The sequence below is a fragment of the Neolamprologus brichardi genome, chromosome 3 (genome assembly GCF_056152115.1).
Source record: "Neolamprologus brichardi isolate AB-2024 chromosome 3, ASM5615211v1, whole genome shotgun sequence".
NCBI classification, from domain to species: domain Eukaryota; kingdom Metazoa; phylum Chordata; class Actinopteri; order Cichliformes; family Cichlidae; genus Neolamprologus; species Neolamprologus brichardi.
The window spans coordinates 2,418,103-2,443,854 of NC_142106.1; the positions used below are offsets into that span (position 1 = coordinate 2,418,103).

The window sequence follows — 25,752 nt, forward strand, 5'->3', positions numbered from 1 at the left end:
GTGAAAATGGGTCATTAAATATTAAAACAGAACATAACTTGCCAAGAAAAGTAAGGAAAGCAATGTAATTATCACTGAAACAAATCCTCATTAAAAATAATTACACCAAATAAATGCCTGTTTGCCCCCTTACCTTCATACAAAGTCCCAGTGGATATGAATCAGAAATGGCATACAGATATGGGATGGTTTTAGGCTGAGATAGAAGGCAGCATTTTAAAGTGATACCTAAAATTATTCTAACCATCATTTTTGCAGAAATAAATACTGGAGAGACACAAAAGTTAAATTGCAGAGAGGGGAAAACGGTAATATTTTGACAAGAAACTGGATGCATCAAAGCCATAATAGCTAAAAGACACCTGATGGAAAAAATTTAATGAGGAAAAGCATTTTAAAGAAATTCATACATTTGCAAGAAATATACAGCTCTAGAGAGGCAGGGGGTGTTCTAATCTGGTTTTGATTAGTTAGTTAGTTTAATTAGTTTTGATTACTTCCTTAATTCGGGTAGTCTTTGGTTTGTTTATATTTACTCATTTAAGATATCTGTACCCTTTTTATTGGTGTATTCTAAGTTAAGGGCCAGAAGGAAAGAGAAAATAATGGTAAAAACACAAAAGAAAGAACTCTAAAGAGTTCTCTTTCACACAATCGCAATCACTCAGACAGATGCACATAGAAGTGGCCACATGCCTATGTACTCATGCAGACTGCTGTTTATGTACATGTATTATTGTCTTGTTTCTATTTCTAATGATAGTTCATTTTTGACAAGGGATGCCAGGAGTGAACAAATGTTAAGTAAAGCACGAAAAAAAATGTATGCAAATTAATACAATTTTATATGTTGAAATCCTCTTTGTGGATAAAGTCATGGAATCATTTTGTCAGAGATCAAACTTGTAAATGGGTCAAAATTTGACCAGAACACAACATGAGGGTGAAAATGAATCAAAATGTTTGACACAATACAAACACATTTGACAGAGTGAATACTTCATGCGTGAAGAAGTGGATATCCAAGAGTACTCATGGTATAAAATATTAAAAACATTGAGCATCATGAAGTGTTTTTAAATCTGATTTTTTTTTCTCTAATTATTCAAGGTCATGCTCCAAGAAACAGTTTTAACAAACTGAGTTTCTAAATGAAATAATGTTATCTCAATTGGAGTTTTTGAAAAAGCTCTTATTTTGGAGGGAGCTGACATTTAATAATCACATATGAGTGTGGACACAGTATCTGAGCAGTGATAGGAATACATTTACAGAGCTATAAATTCCTCAAATGATTCAGCAGCAGCAGAAATGTTCAGCTTGAACAACCCTGCTTGTTATACCAGTCTATCAATAATTCTGATCAACACGTTTTGGAGAAATTCCCGTAAAAACCAGGGAAGAAAAATGTTGAGTCTGTTAAAGACAGTGAGCTGTGTTTTTGTAGTAAAGGGTCCAGTGCATTCTCAGTGCTGCTGTTTATTTCTAAGGTGACGGCTGTTACGTCCCCTGGCTAGCCTAGGGGATAGGAGGGACTAACATAAAGTTAAAATAGTGAATGAGGAGTCAAGATGGCAGTTTTTAAAGGTGTATTTCTTGCTAGTTTTAAAGCTCAGAATTAAGCATTCTGGCACTCTGGTAGCTGACATCAGAGTTTGGGCCCATCTTCATCTAAACCCAGCCTCAGTCCTGAAGAAGAGCTTAACAAGAGAGATTCTGGAGATGAAATTTGTTCTGATGAAGATGCAGCAGACTTATCTGCAGGGCCACAGAGAGAATCAGTTCTAGAATTAAAAGATTTGAGCATATTGAGATGGCACAAGCGTAATCTATGCTTCCTGTCTGGTGTTTTAATCACATAGTCAGTGTCATTTACCCTCTTATCCACCAGGTATGGTCCACAGAAACGGGCAAACAATGCTAGCAGTTGGCAGAAGAATAAAATCTTTGTCACCTGGATTGAAAGATCGAGGAACAGCTTTCTTATTTCTTAACTCTTCATTTTCTCCTGAGCAGAGGAGAGGGCTTCTGCTGCTGCCAATCAGGCCTTATGGAAGCGCTCACTGAAATGTGAAACATAATCCAGAACATTAGTTTCACTACATTGTCTGTTGACAGGAACTGTTCTTTAAGCAACTTCAAAGGTCCCCGAACACAATGACCAAACACTAGTTCATTTGAGCTGAACCCAAATGATTCTTGCTTAGCTTCACGAATAGCAAACACCACCAGTGGTACTCCGTCACCCCACTCTTTTCCAGTATCTAAGTAGTATTTCTGCAACATTGCCTTGAATGTCTGGTGCCAGCGCTCTAATTCTCCTTGAGATTCAGGATGGTATGTACTTGACACAACATGCTTAATCCCAAGAGTCTGCATGACCTGTTTGAAAAGTTTAGACAGAAAGTTGGTTCCTTGGTCTGTCTGAACTACTTTTGGCAAACCAAAAGTGGTGAAAAACTTTTTAACACTTTAATCACCAGAGGTGCAGATATTCTTCTGAGTGGAACAGCTTCTAGAAAACAAATCGAAGTGCACATTGCAGTCAGCAAAATCCGATTACCATTTTTTGTCTTGAGCAATGGACCAACACAGTCCACAACGACATGCTCAAAAGGCTCACCAAGTGCTGCTATAGGATGGAGAGGGGTTTTAGGAACAATCTGGTTTGGCTTCCCTGCAATCTGACATGCTTTACAAGTATGACAAAACTTCACCACATCAGCCTTTAATGGCCAAAAGAAATGGTTGAGTATCTTATGGTACACTTTTGTAACTCCCAAATGACCGGACAGGGGGTGCTCATGTGCAAGGGACACTACATAGTGACAATAGCCAAGAGCCATAACAATCAAAGTAGTCATCAGTCACAGTCATCAGATCACTGTCCCTCTACATCTGATTGAAATCTTGGGTGTGCAGTCCATTTGCGCATCCTCCAAAAAAAATAAGCCTTATCTCATGTTTCAGAAAGAGAAGCAAAGCATTGATTCAATGAGGGATCAGCTTTCTGAGCTGCAATAAGGCTTTCACGTGTGACTGGCAAGTCCAACAGAGAGATGGAGATCCTTCCACTTCTCAGTAGTATCCTTTGAGTTGCCTTTAAGTTCAGTCAGGGTTTGCAAGTCATCTGCAGCCAAAGTCTGAGCCAACAAGGAATCTGCCAGATCAATCTCTGCAGCTCTACGCTGTGTTTGAGCCCTGGTGAGAACACAAGTAGGAAGTGCCACCCCAGTTTTCCATATTACAGTGTTGTTTATTACAATGAGATAGCATTAACAGTTTGAGCGTAGTTACAGTCAACAGTGAATAGAAATGCTAAAACTGAATATATTGCATAGTGTCCCCCCCCCCCCTCCACCATTAACAAATGGCTCAGCCCATTGCAGGACCAGCTTTTTTCTTGTTTTCAGTAGCAAGCGATGTTTATGATTGTGCCAGAGCACACTTTCAACAACACCATGGGAAATTTGCTTTTTACACAGGTGGTTGGATGTTACACTCTGGAAATGGAAGGAAGGTGAGTGTTATTAACCCTCTGTGGTCCACGGACATGCTGCACCTCCAAATCACATGACTGATGTAAGATGACATAGAAATAAGCTGTAGCCATGCCAAGTCTCTATTTCAGCCCACATTTAAAGTTTGAACTTCACAGCTTTTAAATTTTAATTCCAGGCCAGTAAATCCAGAGTTATGATATATAAGCCACACTTTTTTCTAAGTACTGTCGTCACGTTTGTGTGTGTGTTTTAAGCATTTTTTTTCCTATCGGTGGAAAAAGGTACCATGTCGACCAATTACTGTTGTGTAGTTGTTTTGTTTTGTGTGTCAGTGAGGGCACTAATGAATGTCACAGAGGCACATTTGCAACATAAACACTGTCACTAAGTAGAAAACCAGCGGAGTGATACACCTCCTGTTGTCAGGCCTGCAGGTTTATACCTGTGCTGTTCTCATCTGTCTTTTGGTGTACAAGCTTTTTTTTTTTTTTTTACTGGCACACATCGTTTGTTGGGCATCTTATTGTGACACCTGCTTGTTCTCTCATTTTAGTTTTAGTAATATTTTTTAATTCTTATACAAATGAAAAAAATACAGCAGGAGTATTGGCTGCATTTTTAGATAAATAGTTGTTGTTTACAAAATGTACATTTTATATTTGCATTTCAAGTTATAAAAATTTACTCAACATGTCCGTGTTTTTTTTACAGTAATAAAATTCAACTAGGATTTTAAGTTCTTTGTGTGATTTCAGATCAGTAATACTAATGCAGTATGTCAGTGAAAAGCAACTAAATTCAGTTGAGCTGAAAAGATACCAAACAAGGCAAGGGGAAAAAAACAAAATGAAACAATTTGAGGGTGAAATACAAACTCAAAAGGAATCAAAAATGTCCGGTTGTATTTCAGACCTCAGTGGTCCGCCCCTGCCTCCGTGTTCTCTCTCCCCCTCCAGTCTGTGTCTCTGTTTACTACCTGTTTTACTTTGATAGTCTCTCGTAAGTGTAGCTCATGTTGTGTTTGCGCCTGCCCTGTCTCGTTATGATTATTGGTGTCAGCTGTGTTCCCCGTGTGCTCCCACGTCCCTTGTTATCTTTCTGTGTATTTATGTCGGCGTCTCCCTCAGTTCTGTGCCCCGTCCTCCCTCATGGTTGTGTACCTCTCCGTGTTTCTCAGAGTTGATTATTATTAGGATTTTTTCCAGTTTAGTTTTTGTACCGCCTTCTCTCAGCCAATAAATCTGTATTTTGAGTTTACGTCTTCACATCTGTGAGTTTGCATTTGGGTCCTCTCCTGCCTGCACACAGCCAATTTATGACAGAGGAGGTGTGAAGATACAGACAGAGAGAAGGTGGAGACCAAACTCCAGCTGAATGACATCAGAGATGTGTGGAGAGAGATGGAGCTCATCACTGGCCTCCATCAGAGACTTCAGCAGGAGGAGGAGGGCAGCCTGGACGGAGACGATGAGCTGATGAGCAGGTTTAACACTGAACCATCACAGCACCAACCTTACACCTCATCAGCCATCCAACAACCTTCCTGAAGTTTCACATCACTGAGCCTTTGTTATAAATGTTAGATCTGTGTTCAGTTTTTTTAAACTCACTGCCTGATTATAACACACGTGGGTCAGTACTTCACCCATAGACTCACCCATAAACTTTAATGTTTATGGGTGAGTCTCTTTGTGGAGCAACATTTCATGTCAACATATTTTACTTACCCTCACTTTTTCAACAAAATAATTAAATCACGTGTTTAAGTGTTTGCCATTATTTAAACATAAAATAATGCATTTCAAATATATATATATTTTATTTTACACATGGGGACAAACGCTTAATTTTCATTGTGTGTCATTGTGTCCCACAGTGCCATAATCAACCCCCTCCAGAAGTATATGTCATAACATTTTATGACATATGACATATAAATGACATATTTATGATATATATATATATATATATATATATATATATATATATATATATATATATAGATAGATATATGTATGTATATATGTATGTATGTATATATGCATGTATATATATATGTCTTTTAATTTTCACATATTCTTTAAGGATATTCATTCTTTTAGAATAAATCACGTTGAAAAAAAAAATTAGTCATGTTTTATCCTCAGGCTCCGCCCCCTGGAAAGGTTCTGGAGGAAAAATCGGCTGCACTGTCCGCCATTTTTGTCTTTCGCTTTGGAAAGTCTACTACCATCTGGAGTTTTACACTTGAAGGTAAATAAGATTTTAAAGCTAAAACACCAGTGAGAAAGAGTGTAGACCCTTTATATATGTGGACTTTTACTGGGGTGTTGTTATTTTACAGGTATGTGGGCTATTTATTGAAAAACATGAAAGGCCAATGTTAGGCTCCAGTTAGCTAATGGTAACCGAAATGATGTGATAAGCAAATTAGTAATTAACATATATAATGTGAGTTAATATTGTTTGTATATTCTTAAAGTCTAAATTAACAGACTATTACAAACCTGCATCGGTGTCTATAGTAAGTAGTGGTACCTGCAGTGTCTTAACCATTAAACAAGCTAATATAGGGCAGGGATATGACTAGCTTGTTGAAACATGTCTGCTGCCAATGTGACTGCTCACACGTGGTAACATTTCCAGCACATAGCCACAGCCGCTATAAACATGCTGAAAATCAATCTAGGTTCTGTAGTCAGCAGCTGGAAGACTCAACACAGACCCTAGATTCAGTGTAACAGTTATCTAAATGTTGTGTGTCCTGTTTGTGAGCCCAGAAAAAGAAATTAAATAAAATGACGACCTTGAGCTTCAAGCTAATATAAGCGTAATGCTATTGCATTAAGCTAATGCAATGGTGAGGTTGTTAAATTAGTAAAAATGCAGTACATATATCTTACATAATTTATATTTTTGGTCTAAACATAATTAAGTCTCACAGCTTTTACTTGTTTTAGAAGCATGTTCAGTCTCTAATTAGTCATATCAAAATAATAGAAAATAGTTGTTTTTTGTTGAAACTCCACACCTATGAAGGGCCTGCAGTACTCATTAGGAGAGAAAGTGCATGAGGTGGGGGTTTATTTCATTTTCTGGGGCAGTGAATGTAATGTAACATAAATTATGACAACTTCTTGCAGAGACGTTCAACAGCTTACACTATGTTAAACACACACAAAAACCTAACAAATTAGAGATTTATAGAGAGACTGAGAGGGTAAAGAGATAAAAACATGACAACATAAATATGTAAAATGTATTTTTTCTGTATCGATATATGTTGCTTATACCTGCCGAAGGGCAGATCGGTGTTGCTTCAGAGCAATTCTCTAGTGCTGTTATGTAGAGGTGTTACAGTTAAGGTTTTAATCACATTATTTAATTTATTAGTGAAGATTTGCATATGTTATCTCACATTCTGTAAATTACATTTTCTGGAAAGGTCAAATTAACTAATGTAACTAAGTATTAATGAAAGACCTTGATGTGTATATGACTATAATAGATTTACTTTCTGGAGGCAGCAACTCCTGTGGTTGCAAACAGGCTTTGGGTGGTATGGAAGTCCGGGCAACTGTGGAACTGCTCAGCAACATGGGATCCATAGCTATTAAATAGTAATATGAGAAAAAATAACAACTTTGTGTGAATATAACCTTGCGAGATTTGAGATTTTGACAGCATTTTTTATGACAACTTCTCTTTTTAGATAAATGCATAGTTTAAGTGCGTTACCACCATGCCACTGCAGTCCAGATTACTCTCGCAGATAGATGTGCTATCAGACAAACTAATAAAGGTCTTCAAAAAGTGAGGACAGATAGGAAGAAGACTGCAGAATATTCTGGAGCCCATCATCCAGGTAAGAAAGAATTTTAATTTTTTGTATACGCTTTGGGGAAAATAATAATTTTAACAAAATGCTGCTTGTTACTCTATGCCAGGAGTATGGTGAAAATCACCTGGGATTTTCAAAATTTACCATTGGTGCGTTTTGTTTTTTTTTTTCTTTTAGATGCATTAGGACTTTTAGATGCAACTATGATGAGTTCATAGTTGAACACCTCTCCATGCTCTGACAGTATTCTGCTTCTTTGCCTGGAGATCTCACTTCAAAAATTCATTACCTTTTTGAGCATTCAGAGGACTCAAATCACATGCTGTAATGAATCCATTTTTGTTCACCTAATGTAATGTAAACATTTTTTGGAATAGTGACACAGATTAAAAGAAAATTTGGTATAATGTTCTTTGACCAGTGTTCTGTTTAATTAAATTTTGAAATTCTGCATTTTCCAGGCCACAGATGAAGCCATTATCCAACGATCTATTAAGGAAACAACCATGGGAATCTACATCATAAAGTCAAGAGATGCCAGGGGCAGCACTGAGGACATCCGGATAGTCCTTGAAGGTCAGAGAGTCTTGCAGGATTTGGATAACTATACCCTAGCAGCTGCAATGCTGTTTGGACTAATGTACACTGATGAACCTGACCTACCCACTGGAACTGAAGTATACCTTCGAGGTATTACAGAAACTGGTTATGGAGCTCGAAAGGAACAACCTTTCAAAGAAGGCCCAGGTTCTCAGGAACAGACTGTACGATTGAACAGTCTTCCAGTTGTGATGTGGGAACAACATGTTTACCTCTTCGAATATGTACAATCCTTTCTTTTAAGTCAGCACTGGTAAAGTTGCAGTACATAGTGAAAATTATTTTTCTGGCACTTTTCAACTTGGGGCCTTTATTACTGCAGTATTCAGTGTTCACTTTTCAAGCCATGGCTCTTCTGAAAAAAAAAAATTCAAACTTTGAATGTCCATTTTTCTCAACGGAACTGGTGCCTTTGACCAATTTCACAAGTTTGCATTTTTTTTCCCAAGGTGCACCACTACAAACAGATTGCATGGTCTAGTATTAGTTATTGTGATGTTTAGTGATAGAAGCAAACCAATACTAATCAGTTTAGGTCTCTTGGTTTTGTGGCTGTGGGTTAAAATGTTATTTTAAGGCTCTTCTTTGTGTCATTTTAATAATTACACCCCTGTTGCCATTGTACCGTATGGCTCTTACATTTAAAAAACAATTTTTTACATAAGCATGATGTCATAAGGCCCTGAATTCAGGTTCCAGCAGATAATTTTCAGGAATGTTGTAGAATGTTTTCAAGAGATGCATTGTAAAAAGATGACTTGTGTATATTTTGGAAGCCTGAATTGAAAGTCCATTGTTACAACTGTGTAGTATTTTCAAAAAATAAAGGTCATTGTTCAAAAATGTTTTGCTTATTGCTTTGATTGAAGAGAAAGTGTACAGTACATACAGTAAGATCAACCTTAATTTAGTTTATTTATTAAACACTAAATTATAAATTATATTATATATTATATATTTGAAATTTGTTTTAAAATAAAACAAGCTTACCATAAAATAACCTTGTCAATATAACACATAGTAGTCAAATACAATTAACATAAAAAGTTAACGTCTGATAAACAAGTGGTTTCTATAAATATTTGACAGGAATAAAAAACATAACAACAACATAAAAAGTCATATTCATGTTACCAAAAAATGTGTGCAGTTATAACATAAAAAACTAAGGTTGACCAAACATAACTTAATTTTGTGCAACCGATGTACATATTTTTTTTATGTTTATCCCACTGATTATTTTTTCAGTGTGGGTTGGGTGGAAGCTGGAAACAGATTTTGAGGGCTCACCCTGACCCCCTGCTGTCTAACATTGGACTGTTAAACTGACAGATCACAGTCATTTAACTTGTACAGATTCTGACATTAGAATGTTTGTGATTTAAACCTTTTGCTGTGTTTTGGTTTCACCTTGAACACCAACACTATAGAAGTTTAACTGGTTATAAATGAAGAAAACACTGCAGAAGATGTTTGAGTAACCAAGACTGAGCCTGAACCAACAACACATTACAGACTCTCTAAGGTTAACCAGACATGTGGGGGCAGTTTTCAACTAAAACTGAAAGAGGTCCAGTCAGAGAAAATTTACTGAAGCAAAGATCAGAATGATCATGATAATATCTAATCATTCAGTGATCATTCTAAGTGCTGCACTTAATAAAAATTGAAACAAAGGGAGTTAAATCTTGAATTTCTCCTCTTCTGTTTCTCATCCTGACTGAAAGTCTGAACCAACTCCACAGATAATAAATTTCATCACAGCCTGACAGTTTCAGGAGCTCTCTGTGTCCCTCTTTTACTTATGGAGAGAAATGTGTCTCCAAAGAGCTGCTGATGTGTCCGATATGATCCACAAGCATAAACTAGGATTTATAAATGTGTGCAGTAAAGTGTGTGAAATCTTTGAGGACTCACATGTGTGTGCTTCAGCCCACACACACGTATGAAGCACTATGACCTCACACAGAACTATTGTACACATGTGTACATCCAACCTGAATACATCCTGATCATTTATACACAGTTTATTAAGTTCAGTTTCACCTGAACATCAGCGATGAAGTTGCTCTGACTCCATCACAGCTGTTGGAATGACTGAAACAAAAAAGAAGGTTCAGAGGTTCACAGTTCAAGTCCACTGAGGACGACTGAGTGACGACCCCTCAGGTGACCTTTGTGTGCTCGTTTCACTCAAATCTGACTAATACTGTGGGCGGGGTCACTGCTGTGGGCGGGCTGAACCTTCCTGTAGTTATTAGTGATGTGTCGGTTGCAAACGAAACGGCTCTTAGAGCTGGATCTTTGATGTGAACGACGCGAGCCGGCTCCTTATCGCGAGCTGTGGTTTTTTTTTCTTTCTCTCACCCTCTCTCTCGCTCTTTTTTTCCGCTTCACTCCGCATACGAGCCTTGTGCTTTGCGCTGGGCAGAGGGGGGAGGGGCGGTAGTTACACGCAGTAGCACAGGAACAGAGCAGGAGTGAGAAAGAGAGCCAGGGACAACAACGTCACATTAGAAAGGTATAGTAATCATCCACAACTATTTTCAGTTGCAGATGATAAAGGATTGAGAAAGTTTATTAATGCAGGCTTATATGACAGAGATTATGCATGTTGTTTTTGTTTTCATATTTTAATTTATATTTAATTGTGTTGTTTTGTGTTTGTTTAAAAGGAAAAAGCTGAAAATTTAAATAGTTAAAAGTTGAAACGTGAATAGTTGGTTTTTGTATTATATGATTTATTTATTACATTTTATGTGGAGGGAATAAATAAAAGTATATTTACGGTGGCCCCTAGAGACAAAGCATGTACAAACCCCGAAGCACGTAAAAACTCCAAAACACGTACAAAAGACAACAGAAGTGCTCCAGAATGCTAGGGTGCAGTGTTGAGCTTTGGTTACCTAGTGGCTACACAAGCCAGGAAGTACCAATGACCGGATTTGGTGTGTGGTAGTAACAGGTAAATGAACATTGGTTTTTTTAAATTATTTGAATATATATGAGTGCTTGTGTATAAATACACAAACAATACACATATGCTTTCATGCTTTCAATTGTGTAATTTAAGTGATCTAAGTTCAGTTAACGCTAGAAATGTGTTTTGGAGTTTGTACGTGCTTTTTGGAGTTTGTACGTGCTTTTTCTCTAGGGGCCACCGCATATATTTATATATAAACATATATAAATAAAACCACTTTTTTTTTACATTAGTAATTCCTTTTGTGCATAATTTTATATTATTGTTAATAATAAATTAATTAAAGCAACAAAACAACCTGAAGAGCTGGTTGGGAGCCAAAAGAGCCGGCTCTTTTTAGTGAGCTGAGCCGAAAGAGCCAGTTCTCTAAAAAGAGCCGGAAATCCCATCACTAGTAGAGACGAGCTGTTTACATTTTTACATGAACTCTACCGTCATTAACCAGACTAGCTGTTAGCTTATAGCTCACGCTAGCTAGCCAGCGAGCAGTTAAAAGGACAGCCGAAGCTGCACAAAACACCCACAAACTTATCTCACTACAACGTAGCGCCGAAAATATGACTCGCAGCTCGAGCGCGACAAAGGTGCTGTAACATAAGACTGACATCCAGCTAACCACAGCTAAAAAGATATTTGGAGAAAACGTACCATTTCCTCAGGTTACACGAGCTTTTTCATGCTGAAAAGTTGGTTTGTTTTGGCTCACACTGAAGACACCGACACTGAAGACATAGCGGTTCTTTTGTACTGCTTTTAAGCGAAACATCCTTCGGTCCTCGTCGGTGTGTCGCCGAGGTTGTGGGCGGGTGGGTGCACGGGGGCTCAGTCCTGGCGCAGGGGGCCTCTTGTGCATCGGCCTAACTGGGGGGCTCTTCAACTGGCAGGGAGGTTGTTCCATCCTTGCAGGAGTCCACTCTGCAGGTGGGGGAGAGACATAGGAGAGGTGGAGAATATACTTAACCTGGGTGTCTGTTGTCTTGTGTAGTCTGGGAGAAGATTGAATGCTGGGGTAGGTACAGTTTCCTCTGCGGTGGGGTAGGGTGGGCTGCCCCGGGTCCTGTGGGGCTTGGCGGTGCTGCTGCCGTAGGCTGGATGGGCCTGGGCTCCCTTGCCTTGGTGGGTACCAGAGGACAGGGGTGCCTACTGGGGTCAGCGGGGGGCCCTAGGGAGGGGCATCCTCCCCATCCCCAGCTACCTCCCTCTTCCTGCTCCACCACACCCACCCACACAGGTAGGGCCTTGGGGTGCGGGTGTGTCACCAGGGTGCAGGGGAGACATCCCCCCGTCCCCGTCCCCTTCTGGCCACCTGTGCCTCAATTTTATCTCACAACTTAGACATCCACATTACTTGCACTCTCATAACACACACATATATATAGGGCCTTGAGGGTGGGCACGTTAACGACGGTCTGTGTATTCAAACCTACCTCTGGCGCCGGTGCCCACCTCTCAATTTTAAATCCATGTAGACATTGAGGGTTCTCGGGAGGGGCCGTGCTAACACCTGCTGCTCTCTGGCAGCAGCACTATGCTCTCCCTTGTTTTAAATGCACTTTAGAGCAACACGCAGCAACACTACACATGAGCGGGAGGAAGGAGGTATGGGGTCTTCACACCCCACAAATGTAGTGGAGTAAAAGTACAGTTTCTTCTTCACAAATGTACTCAAGTAAAAGTAAAAAGTATCGTGCAAAAAAGGTACTTTAAAAGTACATTTTTTTTCAAAAACTTACTCAAGTAAATGTAACGGAGTAAATGTAACTCGTTACTACCCACCTCTGTCAGTGAGTTACTACAACCATACGTAATATCTGGCTCTCTGAGGTCAGCTGATCAGTGCTTGTTGGCTGTCAAAGCTGTGGATCTCACTTCAATTAGACCCACGATCTGTGGTTTGAATGAATAATATACTGATGATGGGATTTCTATTTGTTATAAAGTGATAAAGCTTTATTACATTTAGTAAACACATGTGAAGAGTGAAAGGATGGTATCAATATGTATCAATATGGATATATTAATAGGGTCATTTTATCCTTTTAACCCTTAAAAACCGGTCGGAGCGGGCACACTCTGTTTTGCATAACTATTTTTAAATCTCTGTAGAACTGGAACCACATAAGCTAGCGCAATAATTTTTTTGGCATATGAAACCAGAGGAGTTGTACTGACATCTTATTCATTCAGCTTGTCTTAGGCCACGGTTTCCTTCCACATATAGCTTTGCAAAAATTGCATAAATAGCACTTGCAGCAACAAAAACATAATATTCCAGAAACACGCTTTGCCGATCTGATCAGCTGTTCATAACACTTCCTACGTTGGAATAGATGTCAGCACGAACTATTGCATGTCCGCCATTACCTGCCCGAAATCGGAAGTGACGTCATTTCGCAGAAAATGTAGGGTTTTTTTTACATATGGGCCTTATAAGCTTTATAAGCCTATACTGGTGTTTTTAAAACTCATGTTTGACTTCATGCTTTTCTGAATCGTTTCTGGGATGCTTAGAACTCAAATTGCATGAGAAGCTCATCTGTAACCGAAAGGTTGCCGGTTCGATCCCCAGCTCTCTCTGTCCTGGTGGTTGTGTCCTTGGGCAAGACACTTTACCCTACCGCATACTGGTGTTGGCCAGAGGGGCCGATGGCTCGTTATTGCAGCCTCGCTTCTGTTAGTCTGCCCCAGGGCAGCTGTGGCTGCAACTGTGGTTTGCCTGCACCAGTGTGTGAATGTGAGAGTGAATGAATAGTGAAATTGTAATTGCAATCCATTATTATTTTGATGCACATGCTGTTTTTTTTTTGTTTCAAATTTTGCATTGTGCTATTTATTTTCTTTTTTCCTGCTGTATATAAAAATTGGTGTATCTCAAAATTAAAACTATGAAGACACTCAAAACAAATTTCCTGTTGTTGGAAAATATTTTGTGCAATTTTTTTGTATTTACAGTTTTGAGGGATAAACCTCTTACATTTCTCTAACTATAAATATATGTAAAAAAAAACGATTTAATAATTAACCGATTTATGTAGTTACTAGAGCAGGGCAATATGAACAAAAGTATTTATCACGATATACATTTGAAAATTTGCGATAACGGATGATATAATTGACACTAGACAAAATATTTTACAACTTTATTAGTGCAAAACAAAAAAAAACGATCAATATATTTTCACTTAAACAAGCAGCTGTTTTTTTTAACGTGCATTAAAAGTTATATAATATATAATAATATAATAAAAATTTAACAGTGCAAATGCAAATTCCTTGCTGACAGTTTAACCAAAAGGCATTTCCAGTGGAAACTGGCCGACAGATCCTGAGCATAATCATGTATAATATCTACAAAACTTAAAAAGAGGTTATACACACACAATACGGTAATATTATGTTGAAGCACAGTACGTATCACTCCGCGGCACTCCTGCGTACGACAGCAGTACTGCTCTGACAATCCATCAAGCGGTGCGGGTTCGTAGCTTAGCAAAGTCGTACTAAAACACTTGACAGATTTTCGAGCTGAATGCATGCATATTATTAAAATTTGAGCTATAACGGTTGTATTGATATATAGGAACTTGAAATGCTCCCAAAAATGGCACTACAGCATGCAAAAATATAAAGATAAGTCAGCGCCCTGACCCACTGATGTCAAGACAACCATCTTACTCTTATATATATATATATATATATACACACACACACAAACACGTAGATATGCATATTTAGTATACACATTCAGTAATGCACATTCACTCTTATGTTGTATATTTATTCATATATTTCTCAGATTTACCCATTCTTATATTTTTCTTCTTCTTATGTTATTGTATTTTTACACACCTTTGTTGCTTGTGCAGTTTACACACAAGAATTTCACTCGCAATTTCACAGTGTACCTGCACACGTGATGTGACAATAAAAGTGATTTGATTTTGATTCGATTTGATAAGCTCTGGTGGACTTGGTTCTATGGTAGGTCTTAAAGGGTTAAATAAAATATCTGGTTGTTGCAAACGACATCAAATTAAAACTCATTTGACCTTTTTTCTTTGCAACTGTTACATTTTTTTCAAACAGGGGCGTACCTACAGGGGGACTGTCTCCCTACTGTATAGCCCGCAAAGGGGGGGGGGGGGGGGGGGGTCATAAAATTACTAAACAGCTGATACATGAACAAAATGACTCACAAACTTTTTGATTTGGACTTGAAATCAGTTCAGTCAGTGTTTTCTTCAAACAGGACACCTGACAAACAGCAAATGTGATATTGAACAATATTGTCACTTTTAACAATGTCCAGAGTAACTAAAGTTAGAATCAGTGCTGTGCTCAGCCAAACAGTTAAATGTGCTTCACATCCACGATACAGTACACACATGTAGTCAGTTAGAGCTAAAAAGCCACCTCTGATTACTGAATGACATTCACTTCATCAATGAATCCCAGTGAGAACTCTTTGGGCTCTTTACCTTACAATATAACGAGCTTTGAGACTAAACGTGTTTGTTAACTGGTGCTGTATGAATAAAGCTGAACACATCTAAAGAAGGTGTTCCTGAAATGTATCTTTATTAGAACAGGATGGATGGATTAGCACAGCACTTTCAGCACAGGGCTGACAGGATGTTTTTACACCAAACTTCAAGATCAAAGTACATTCACTGGATTTGTTGCTTTTCAAAGACTGTTAAGAGCAAAGTCAAAGTTCCACTAATGTAACCTTATTGTTTTATTGACATATTGGATTTGTATATGGTGTGTTTGGATAAATGATGTATCACACTGTGAGATGTCCTGCAAAACAAACTAACACACTAACTTTGTGTCCTTCAAATACTGAGGAGTTTTTATTGGGTTACCAGGTTAGCTTGTGTTGGCTTTTTTATATGAGAGAGAAGACAAATATGCTCCAATGATGTGTTTTCACACTTTATGATCAAACAGAATTTCAGATGAGTTGTCCATGGCTCCACTGACCTCCATCTCTTTGGCTCAGAGACAAAGGCTGCCTCACCCAGGCAGGAAACACTTTTATTGCATGTGGTAAAAACTGATCGTTAATGTGATCGCTCAACAGCTGGAGGAAAGCCTTTAGACCCATGTACGGCTCACGTGTCATCTCCTGCACCTTTCCCACATCTCCCTACATGGAGATGTCGCTTCTCACATCACCATGGCAACCGTCTCTGGTTCTCTGGTCAGGCCTGTAGTGTTAGAGAAGGGGCCGTGTCCTAACAACAGAATTTATAGGCCTGTTTTTCTCTGGGAGAGTCAGTCTCAAAGGTTTGGACCTTCAGGTGTCATCACGAATCCAGGCAGACCATCTTCAGAGAAGACAGCTTCTCTTTGTTTCTGTCTGTTAGTAAACTTGTAGTCAAGACCGCCTAAACCAAGACCAGAGGGTATCGATACCAAGACAAGACCAAGACAAAGTCGAAAAAAGACCAAGACCGAGACAAAAAAGCCATTAAACTGCAGCCGGACGCTGCTTTGTTTACGGATGTCAGGCATATTTATGTGTTTTTGCGATGTACTCACACAGCCTTCTCACTGCTGTCTACTGTCTCACTCACTTACTGAAAGGACAGACGCACGCTCCACTTGACTGTCGCGTCTCTCACCCTCTGTTTTTCACATAATTATATTATCCTATATCCTCGCATGAGATTGGCCACCATATTGAGGGATAGGAGCATAGCTCAGCCACTGTGTGAGAGCTGAGCAGCGAAAGGAAATTAAGTGAGGAGCCAGCTCTCACTCAATGGGAGTTGACTCTTCTGATTCACTACAAAGCACTCTCTAAGCACGGCTCTTAGAGCTGATGCTTTCGCGCATGACACATTACTGCGTGAAAGCACAGTATCCATAGTGTGTCATGGATACTGTTGACTCCAAATCTCCCGACCACTACGTCGATTTGAGACCGCAAGACCAAGGGATCTGAGACTAAGACAAGACCAAGACCACGTAAAAGTGAGACCAAGACTGGTCTCGACACATCCAACTCTATCTGTTAGTATCTGAGTGTAGCAGTCGAAATCCGAAACTATACTACGATGCACATCTGTGGGCAACAAAACACAAATATGTGACACAAACCACAAGGCAGCTGTGCAATATAAAATAATGGGGCTACATGAGCCTTAAAGTGTTTAGTAAAGCTCTGTGTTGGACTGGTGCTCATGGCCAGAGTAAAGTTACATCAAGTGTGGCAGAAATTTGTTGCATTTCAGCTGATAATGCTTAGATTGTAAGAGGTGTATTTTCTTGTACAAAAGGCATTCAGCCCCGGTATTTACACTCTCCAACATGGATATATGAAGAATGTGAAGAAGGAATGGAGAGCTGAACATCCGAGTGTGTGCGTGTGGACAGCCCAACCACCCAACTGTAAATGATTGCTGTAATAGGTGTAGGCTGCTGGGGGATTCCCATGATACACTGGGAGTTTCTTCTTCATCAATATGTGTTAATAGACCTCTCTACACTGAATCATACTTGTTATTAATCTCAGTCTCTCTTCCACAACATGTCTTTATCCCGTCTTCCTTTTCTCACCCGAACCGGTCGCAGCAGATGGCCTCGCCCCTCCGTGGTTCTGCCGAAGGTTTCTTCCTGTTAAAAGGGAGTTTTTCCTTCCCACTGTCACCAAAGTGTTTGTTCACAGGGGTCATATGATTGTTGGGTTTTTCTCTGTATGTATTATTGTAGGGTCTACCTTACAATAAAGCGCCTTGAAGCGACTATTGTGATTTGGTGCTATATAAATAAAAGTGAATTGAATTGTTGAAAGTAATGTGCTAACAATGTTAGCATTACTGCGTGTAGCCCCAACCAGCACTCATTAAAGATCATGTTAGTGTATGAAAATATTACATCCCATGACAATATTTAGTCTCTGTAATTGTGGAGACAAAATTTGAGGAAGAAAAATGAGAAGGCAAAAGATCCTTTCTTATTTTGATATCTGATAGTTTGAGATTCACTAACATAGACATCTACCTGGGTGTAGGCAGCCATTAACATTCAGTTTTATTGAGCTGACATGTTACAGAACAATACCCACAAACAAACACAGAAATCGTGTTCGAATGAAAACATGAAGCGGAGGACACAACACAGTGAAATACATGTATTAAGGTGAATCTAGTTCTTGTTTTTGCTGCCATGCACACGCTGCTAACAACAAGAGATGTCTCACAAATACTGCACTTAACATGACCTGTAATAACTCTGCCTGTTTGGCTGTTTTTGACCAGCAGGGGGATTTGTGTAGACATGAAGCCTCCACATATGAACCTCTGTGAGGCAGTTAGCTGGAAGGCTTCAAAGCCTGATGAAACTTTATCTCACCATCACAGGTGGAAACACAAACTCACACACAATGAACACAGTGTTCCCAGACCCATGTAATCTGATTACTTTTCTGTGAGTATTATTATTATTATTATCATTATTATTTTTTTTTTTTCTTCCCCTTTTTATTAATGCAAGTTTAATTTTTTTTTTCACACGGTCACAAACAGCAGGACAGAGGAACACAGACAATAAAGACAGTGAGTATTATTATTATTATTATTATTTTTATTATTATTATTATTTTTCCCCTTTTTATTTATGCAAGTTTCAATTTGTTTTTTTTTTTACACAGTTACAAACAGCAGAACAGAGGAACACAGACAATAAAGACAGTGAGTATTATTATTTTTGAGTCTGCTAAATGTCTTTAATAAAATCTCCTGCAGTTAAATTGTGGACGTTCCCTTTTGAACCCTTTGTGAAACAGTAAAGGGATGAATGTGAGTATTAATGAGTTTTAGTGTAAATGGCTCTTACAGGTGACTCCAGCCTTTCAAAGTAAGAGTCCATCGGGGCGACTGTCCAGGCCTCTAAAACCATCCCAGGTAACAAGTTGGTAAGTCCATTTAAAGCTTTGAATGACAGCCATTAAAAGGAGCTTCTTTGATCATCACCAGATCCTGTTGATTTTCAGAATAAAATGATAAATCCTTTAATACGATGGTTGATGATTACCAGTTTGATTATTTCAGTCAAAGCTGAATCTGCTCAGAGAAACAGGAAAGAAGACCCCAAGTTACTTTAATTCTGTCAACACAAAGTTAAACAGTCACAAACCGTCAGTGTGACGTTACATTAGTGATAGAGTGCTCTTATTGTGAAAATCTGCCTCCGCTCAGATGAAGCCCTGGCTTTCCAGGAAGCAGATGAACTATAATGAAGTAAGTGGAGCTCGTTGTTGGTGTGTGAAGAAACTGTAAGTTTGCTTTGTTTCCTCCTTTAACAGTTTGTCTTTAGAAACTTTACTGTTTGTTCAGCTCATGTTTGATTTCTTCATACAACAAACTGGTTTTATTTCCGTTCTCTCCAGTGTGTAATGTTTTCCTGGCTAACATCAGCTGTGTGGAGCTTAGTTCCAGCACAAACAAATCTGCCGCTCCATAGTTCACCGTAAGAGACTCACAGCTGGAACAACGAGGCCGGGTGTGTCCGCCACTCTGAGCTACGTTCGTGTTTGTGTATAGTTTGTACTTTGTGAGTTCACTCAGAGTCCACAGAGGACGCAGCATCTGTGATAACGTTATAGGCCTTTACCTCCTTTACTGTCACAGTAATTAACGATTAATTAATCACCTGCCAGAGCTCTGATGCTAAGCTAGCCACACGGCATGCTAACGCTAACGCTAAGACACAAGTTAAAAATGTGTTTGAGCACTCCGTGAATGAGAGCAGCAGCAGCACAGAGTTAGTTGATGGTCATATGGTTACAGAGAGAGCAGCAGACTTTGCAAATGATTATTTATTCTAACTGTAACTTAGACATGACATGTAAACAGACTGTTGGCTCCTCAGTTCACTTTCAGACGTCTGCGGATTTTCTTCAGGAAATTTAGTTGCAGCTGTGAAATCAGGCCAACTGTGAGGAGGAAGTGTAATATGAAACAGGAACAGTGTAAAAGCTGAAGTCACACTGTCAACATGTCAGCAGAAAATCTCACCCATGACTGCTTCATCAACATAGACAGTGTGAGTGTTTATTAAAGGATCATTTTGTGAAAGAGGCTCTAACACAGCTGACTGCAGCCTTTAGCTGTGAGCACACAGTGTCTCACATTTACATTCACTTTACTGTTAAATACACTCAGTAACTTTAAACAGCTGCTGTTATCAAGTGAAAACAGCAAAGATTTCAGGGCTGGGCTCCAGTGTTTCTACATCCTAGTAACACCTCAGAGAGTCACAACTCATCAAAGCTTCTCATTATCATCAGGACAGATTTAGGTCAATATCATTTCACAAATGTTGACACATAGTGGGTTTGTCATTCTCTCAGCTGACACTGAGATGAAGCAGGAAAGAAGCAGCTGATATTTGGACAGTACAAGTGATGGAAAGGAGGATTTCAGTTGATGTGGACATGAATGATTTGTGTTTCCTTTTGCAGGTGAAGGTGTGTGTGTGAGAGCTGATGTGAATTCAGCAGCATGGATCAGTGTGAGGACAGAGAGGAGGGAGTCCCTCCCTCTAAAACCACTCTGTGTGGGGAACATGAGAGCCAGACCAAAGCTCAGAGGTGAGATGACCATCTCTAACTGTCCATGACTCTTCTCCATGTCACAGCTCAGCACTCACATCACTGCTCCATCATTATTCACAGGAATAAACGAGGAACAAAACGTAAATATGAACCTAAATCCAGCTGTGTGTCCTTGAAGAGTGATTGGTCTGCAGATCGTCCCATTAATTTTAAAGTCCAGCCTGTGTCTGCTGCAGAGAGGTGAGCTGTTAGTAACATGAACTCTTTGATTTAACTGCTTGATGTTTTTGGATACAATTTGCAGTGCAAACATGTCATTCCCTCAATCCCATTTAAACTTTCTTAAAAACAATCTTTTGGTTTCTAAACAACTGAAAATCCACTTCAGCACTTCACAGGAAGTGATGCTTGTGCTCATGTTTTCTTCCATCAGTCATGTTGTGCTGTATGTTGTAGGAAGGTAGAGGAGGTAACACTAAGTTTGCTGCACAGATTTCACTTTCACTCATAAAACTCATCCATCCATCCATCCATCCATCCATCTTCTTCCGCTTATCTGGGGCCGGGTCTTGGGGGCAGCAGCCTATGCAGAGAAGCCCAGACCTCCCTCTCCCCAGCCACCTCCTCCAGCTTGTCCGGGGGAATACCAAGGCTTGGGTTTTCTCCCGGTGGGACATGCCTGGAACACCACACCCAGGAGGCATCCTTGAAATGTCAGTTAAATATATCATATAGGAGACACACACACAGTGATATCTGAGAAGTGAAATGAAGTTTATTGGATTTACAGAAAGTGTGCAATAATTGTTTAAACAAAATCAGGCAGGTGCATAAATTTGGGCACCACAAAAAAAGAAATGAAATCAATATTTAGTAGATCCGCCTTTTGCAGAAATTACAGCCTCTAAATGCTTCCTGTAGGTTCCAATGAGAGTCTGGATCGTGGTTGAAGGTATTTTGGACCATTCCTCATTAAAAAAACCAAAAACATCTTTAGTTCATTCAGGTTTGATGGCTTCTGAGCATGGACAGCTCTCTTTAACTCACACCACAGATTTTCAATAACATTCAGGTCTGGGGACTGAGATGGCCGTTCCAGAACGTTGTACTTGTTAAGGCATTCACACAGCCCCACAGCATGATAGAACCACCACCATATATAACTGTAGGTAGCAGGTGTTTGTCTTGGACTGCTGTGTTCTTTTTCCTCCATGACATAGCGCTCCTTGTTATGCCCAAATAACTCAACTTTAGTTTCATTAGTCCACAGCACCTTATTCCAGAATGAAGCTGGCTTGTCCAAATCTGCTTTAGCAAATCTCAAGCGTCTCTGTTTGTGCTGTGGACGGAGAAATGGCTTCCTCTGCATCACTCTCGCATACAGCATCTCCTCGTGTAAAGTGCGCCGAATGGTTGAACGATGCACAGCGACTCCATCTGCTGCAAGATGATGTTGTAGGTCTTTGGTGCTGGTCTGTGGGTTGACTCTGACTGTTCTCACTATTCGTCTGTCTCTCCGAGATTTTTCTTGGTCTGCCACTTCGAGCCTTAACTTGAACTGAGCCTGTGGTCTTCCATTTTCTCAGTATGTTCCTAACTGTGGAAACAGACAGCTTAAATCTCTGAGACAGCTTTCTGTGTCCTTCCCCTAAACCATGATGGTGAACAATCTTTGTCTTCAGGTCATTTGAGAGTAGTTTTGAGGCCCCAATGTTGCTACTCTAAAGAGAAAGTTAAAAGAGGAGGGAAACCTACAATGAACCCCCTTAAATACTCTTACTCATTATTGTATTCACTTCACTGAGGTTACCAAGCCAATTTAAGTTCCAATAATTAGTTCTAAAGGTTTTGGAATCAATAAAATGAAACAGATTTATGCACCTGCCTGATTTTGTTTAAACAACAACAGCACACTTTTTGTAAATCCAATAAACTTCATTTCACTTCTCAAATATCACTGTGTGTCTCTCCTATATGATATATTTAACTGACATTTTTTTATTGGAACAACCAACGATTTATACAGGAAAATAATGACTATTAACAAGGTTGCCCAGACTTTAGCATCCCACTGTAATATAGTTTCATACTGAAGTTGGACTTTGCAGTGAGCTGATATGATATGACATGATCATACTCACAGGTGTTCCTATTATTTTGTCCTGTTTCAAACATGAGTCTTTCTTGCTTTTTTTGTTTTTATTATTGAAAGGTCTTAAATTTCAGAGTCAGCAACTAAGATCAGGTTTTCCTTGAATCCCCGATGTGGATCACTCACTGAGTGTTTGTGGTTTACCTCTCAGAATGACTGAAGTCCACAACAAGATGATGATCGAGGAAGAGGAAGTCAGGTCTAGATTCCCATCTGTGAGGAGTGACTGGTCCAAAGATAGCAATCCAAACTTCAGTAATGAACCAGTGAGGTAAGAGAACCGTTATGAGCTGTTTTAATTTAATTCAATTCAATTCAATTTTATTTATACAGCGCCAAATCACAACAACAGTCGCCTCAAGGTGCTTTATATTGTACAGTAGATACAGAGAAAAGCCCAACAATCATATGACCCCCTATGAGCAGCACTTTGGCGACAGTGGGAAGGAAAAACTCCCTTTTAACAGGAAGAAACCTCCGGCAGAACCAGGCTCAGGGAGGGGCGGGGCCATCTGCTGTGATTGGTTGGGGTGAGAGAAGGAAGACAGGATAAAAGACATGCTGTGGAAGAGAGACAGAGGTTAATAACAGATATGATTCAATACAGAGAGGTCTGTTAACACATAGTGAGTGAGAAAGGTGACTGGAAAGGAAAAACTCAATGCATCATGGGAATCCCCCGGCAGCCTACACCTATTGCAGCATAACTAAGGGAGGATTCAGGGTCACCTGGTCCAGCCCTAACTATATGCTTTAGCAAAAAGGAAAGTTTTAAGCCTAATCTTAAAAGTAGAGATAGTGTCTGTCTCCTGAATCCAAACTGGAAGCTGGTTCCACAGAAGAGGGGCCTGAAAACTGAAGGCTCTGCCTCCCATTCTACTTTTAAATACTCTAGGAACAACAAGTAGGCCTGCAGAGCAGGAGCGAAGTGCTCTAATAGGGTGATATGGTACTACAAGGTCATTAAGATAAGATGGGGCCTGATTATTTAAGACCTTGTATGTGAGGAGCAGGATTTTGAATTCAATTCTGGATTTAACAGGAAGCCAATGAAGGGAAGCCAAAACAGGAGAAATCTGCTCTCTCTTTCTAGTCCCTGTCAGGACTCTTGCTGCAGCATTTTGGATCAGCTGAAGGCTTTTCAGTGAGTTTTTTGGACATCCTGATAATAATGAATTGCAGTAGTCCAGCCTGGAAGTAATAAATGCATGAACTAGTTTTTCAGCGTCACTCTGAGACGCTGGATATTTCTAATTTTAGAGATGTTGCGCAAATGGAAGAACGCAGTCTTACATATTTGTTTAATATGTGGGTTTAAGGACATGTCCTGGTCAAAAATGACTCCAAGGTTCCTCACAGTGTTACTGGAGGCCAAGGTAATGCCATCCAGAGTAAGAATCTGGTTAGATACCATATTTCTAAGGTCTTCAGCGCCGAGTACAATAACTTCAGTTTTATCTGAATTAACCTCTTAAGCCCAAAGGGCTTTTCTGAGCTTCCTACTCGAAAATGACATGCTCAGAATAAATGGAGTATTTCTCTGGAATTTCAAACTCTGTGTATACAATCTTGGTATCAAAATAAAGCTAACACTTGTGAGTTTAATCAGAACTGTAAATATTACTGCAGATGTTACTGTGTCAAAGTTATCCTGACCCAAACATTGAAAACTTTGAATTTTCTTTTTCCCTCGCCTAATTTTAAAAGTGTTTTATATCATATAACACCTCTGAAAATATGCCCTGGTAGACATTTCACTCCAGGAAATCATAAATCTAAATGTGGACATTACCTGTCCAAAGATTCATGGTGATGTGATGAAGTAGAGCAAAGTTACAGAGGTTTTAGTAGAGTCATAGCCAGGCGTTTTGCAATTTGGCACATCTTGGCACAATCTGTGAAAGTTGAAATCTTTCAACAGCTGAATAACACAAACTAAACCAGCGCAAACCCAACACAAATGTTTGTCATAAGACAGAAGCCAGCAGCCACCAGCTGGCCAGGGGGCTGCTCATTTGTAGTGATCCCCAGAGAGTGATTGGCCAACTGTGCCCAGACCAGCCAATAGACACATGCCAATCAACTTTGAACTGGCCACTGGTGGAGGCTTGGTAAATGGTAAATGGACTCGTTCTTATATAGCGCTTTTCTACTCTTCTGAGCACTCAAAGCGCTTTACACTTGGCTTTCAGGCTTGACACCTGAAAGATAAAAAGTTAAAAAGAACACAAAAGCAAAGCCACATCTCTTGGCACGTAACAGCAGTCTTACATATTTGTTTAATATGTGCATTGAAGGACATGTCTTGGTCCAAAATGACTCCAAGGTTCCTCACAGTGTTACTGGAGGCCAAGGTAATGCCATCCAGAGTAAGAATCTGCTTAGATACCATATTTCTAAGCTTTTCAGGGCATAATATATAGTATATATATAGTATAATATATAGAGTATAATAACTTCAGTTTGATCTGAATTAAGAAGCAGAAAGTTAGCAGCCATCGAGGTCTTTATGTCTTTAAGACATTCCTGCAATTTAACTAATTTTCTTCAATCAGTGATGAGTAGTAAGATGTTCTGGCTTTGCGGAGGGCTTTCTTATAAAACAACAAACTATTTCTCAAGGCTAAATGATGATCTTCTAAACTTGTGACAAGCCATTTACTATCCAGCTTACGAGTTATCTGCTTTAGGCTACGTGTTTGAGAATTATACCACGGAGTCAGGTACTTCTGATTAGAGACCTTAGTTTTCACTGGAGCTACAGTATCCAGAGTCGTACGTAGTGAGGAGGTGAAATTATTAACAAGATAATCGACCTCTGTTGGGGTAGCGTTCAGATAGCTGCTCTGCTCTATGTTGGTACAGGGCATTGACGATGATAACAGTGGGTAGATTATATTCTTAAACTTAGTTACATCACTTTCAGAAAGACATCTACCATGATAAAGTCTACTCTCCACTGCTGCGTAATCAATTATTGTAAATGTAAATGTTATCAGGAAATGATCAGACAGGAGAGAGTTTTCAGGAAACACTGTTAAATGTTCAGTTTCTATGCCATATGTTAAAACAAGATCTAGAGTTTCCTGCCAGTGGCCATCTCTCTGT

General features: G+C 39.4%; 1 protein-coding gene across 6 annotated transcripts in view; it reads left to right on the forward strand.

Moving 5' to 3' along the window:
• LOC102785947 (protein NLRC3-like) overlaps positions 1-25,752 on the forward strand; it is a 172,069-nt gene that overhangs the window by 89,936 nt on the left and 56,381 nt on the right. Inside the window, exons 1-4 of one of the 6 annotated variants that reach the window (XM_087838466.1) lie at positions 19,142-19,176; positions 20,400-20,528; positions 20,613-20,732; positions 22,796-22,915. The exons of 1 other annotated variant lie outside the window; for it this stretch is intronic. In XM_087838466.1, coding sequence (XP_087694592.1) covers positions 20,440-20,528; positions 20,613-20,732; positions 22,796-22,915 — 329 coding nt within the window. In that variant the 5' untranslated portion in view covers positions 19,142-19,176; positions 20,400-20,439. Of the gene's footprint in view, positions 1-19,141; positions 19,212-20,399; positions 20,529-20,612; positions 20,733-22,795; positions 22,916-25,752 lie in introns of those variants that run through there. 4 more of the 6 variants (XM_087838465.1, XM_087838467.1, XM_087838468.1 and 1 more) reach the window with 4 other exon arrangements.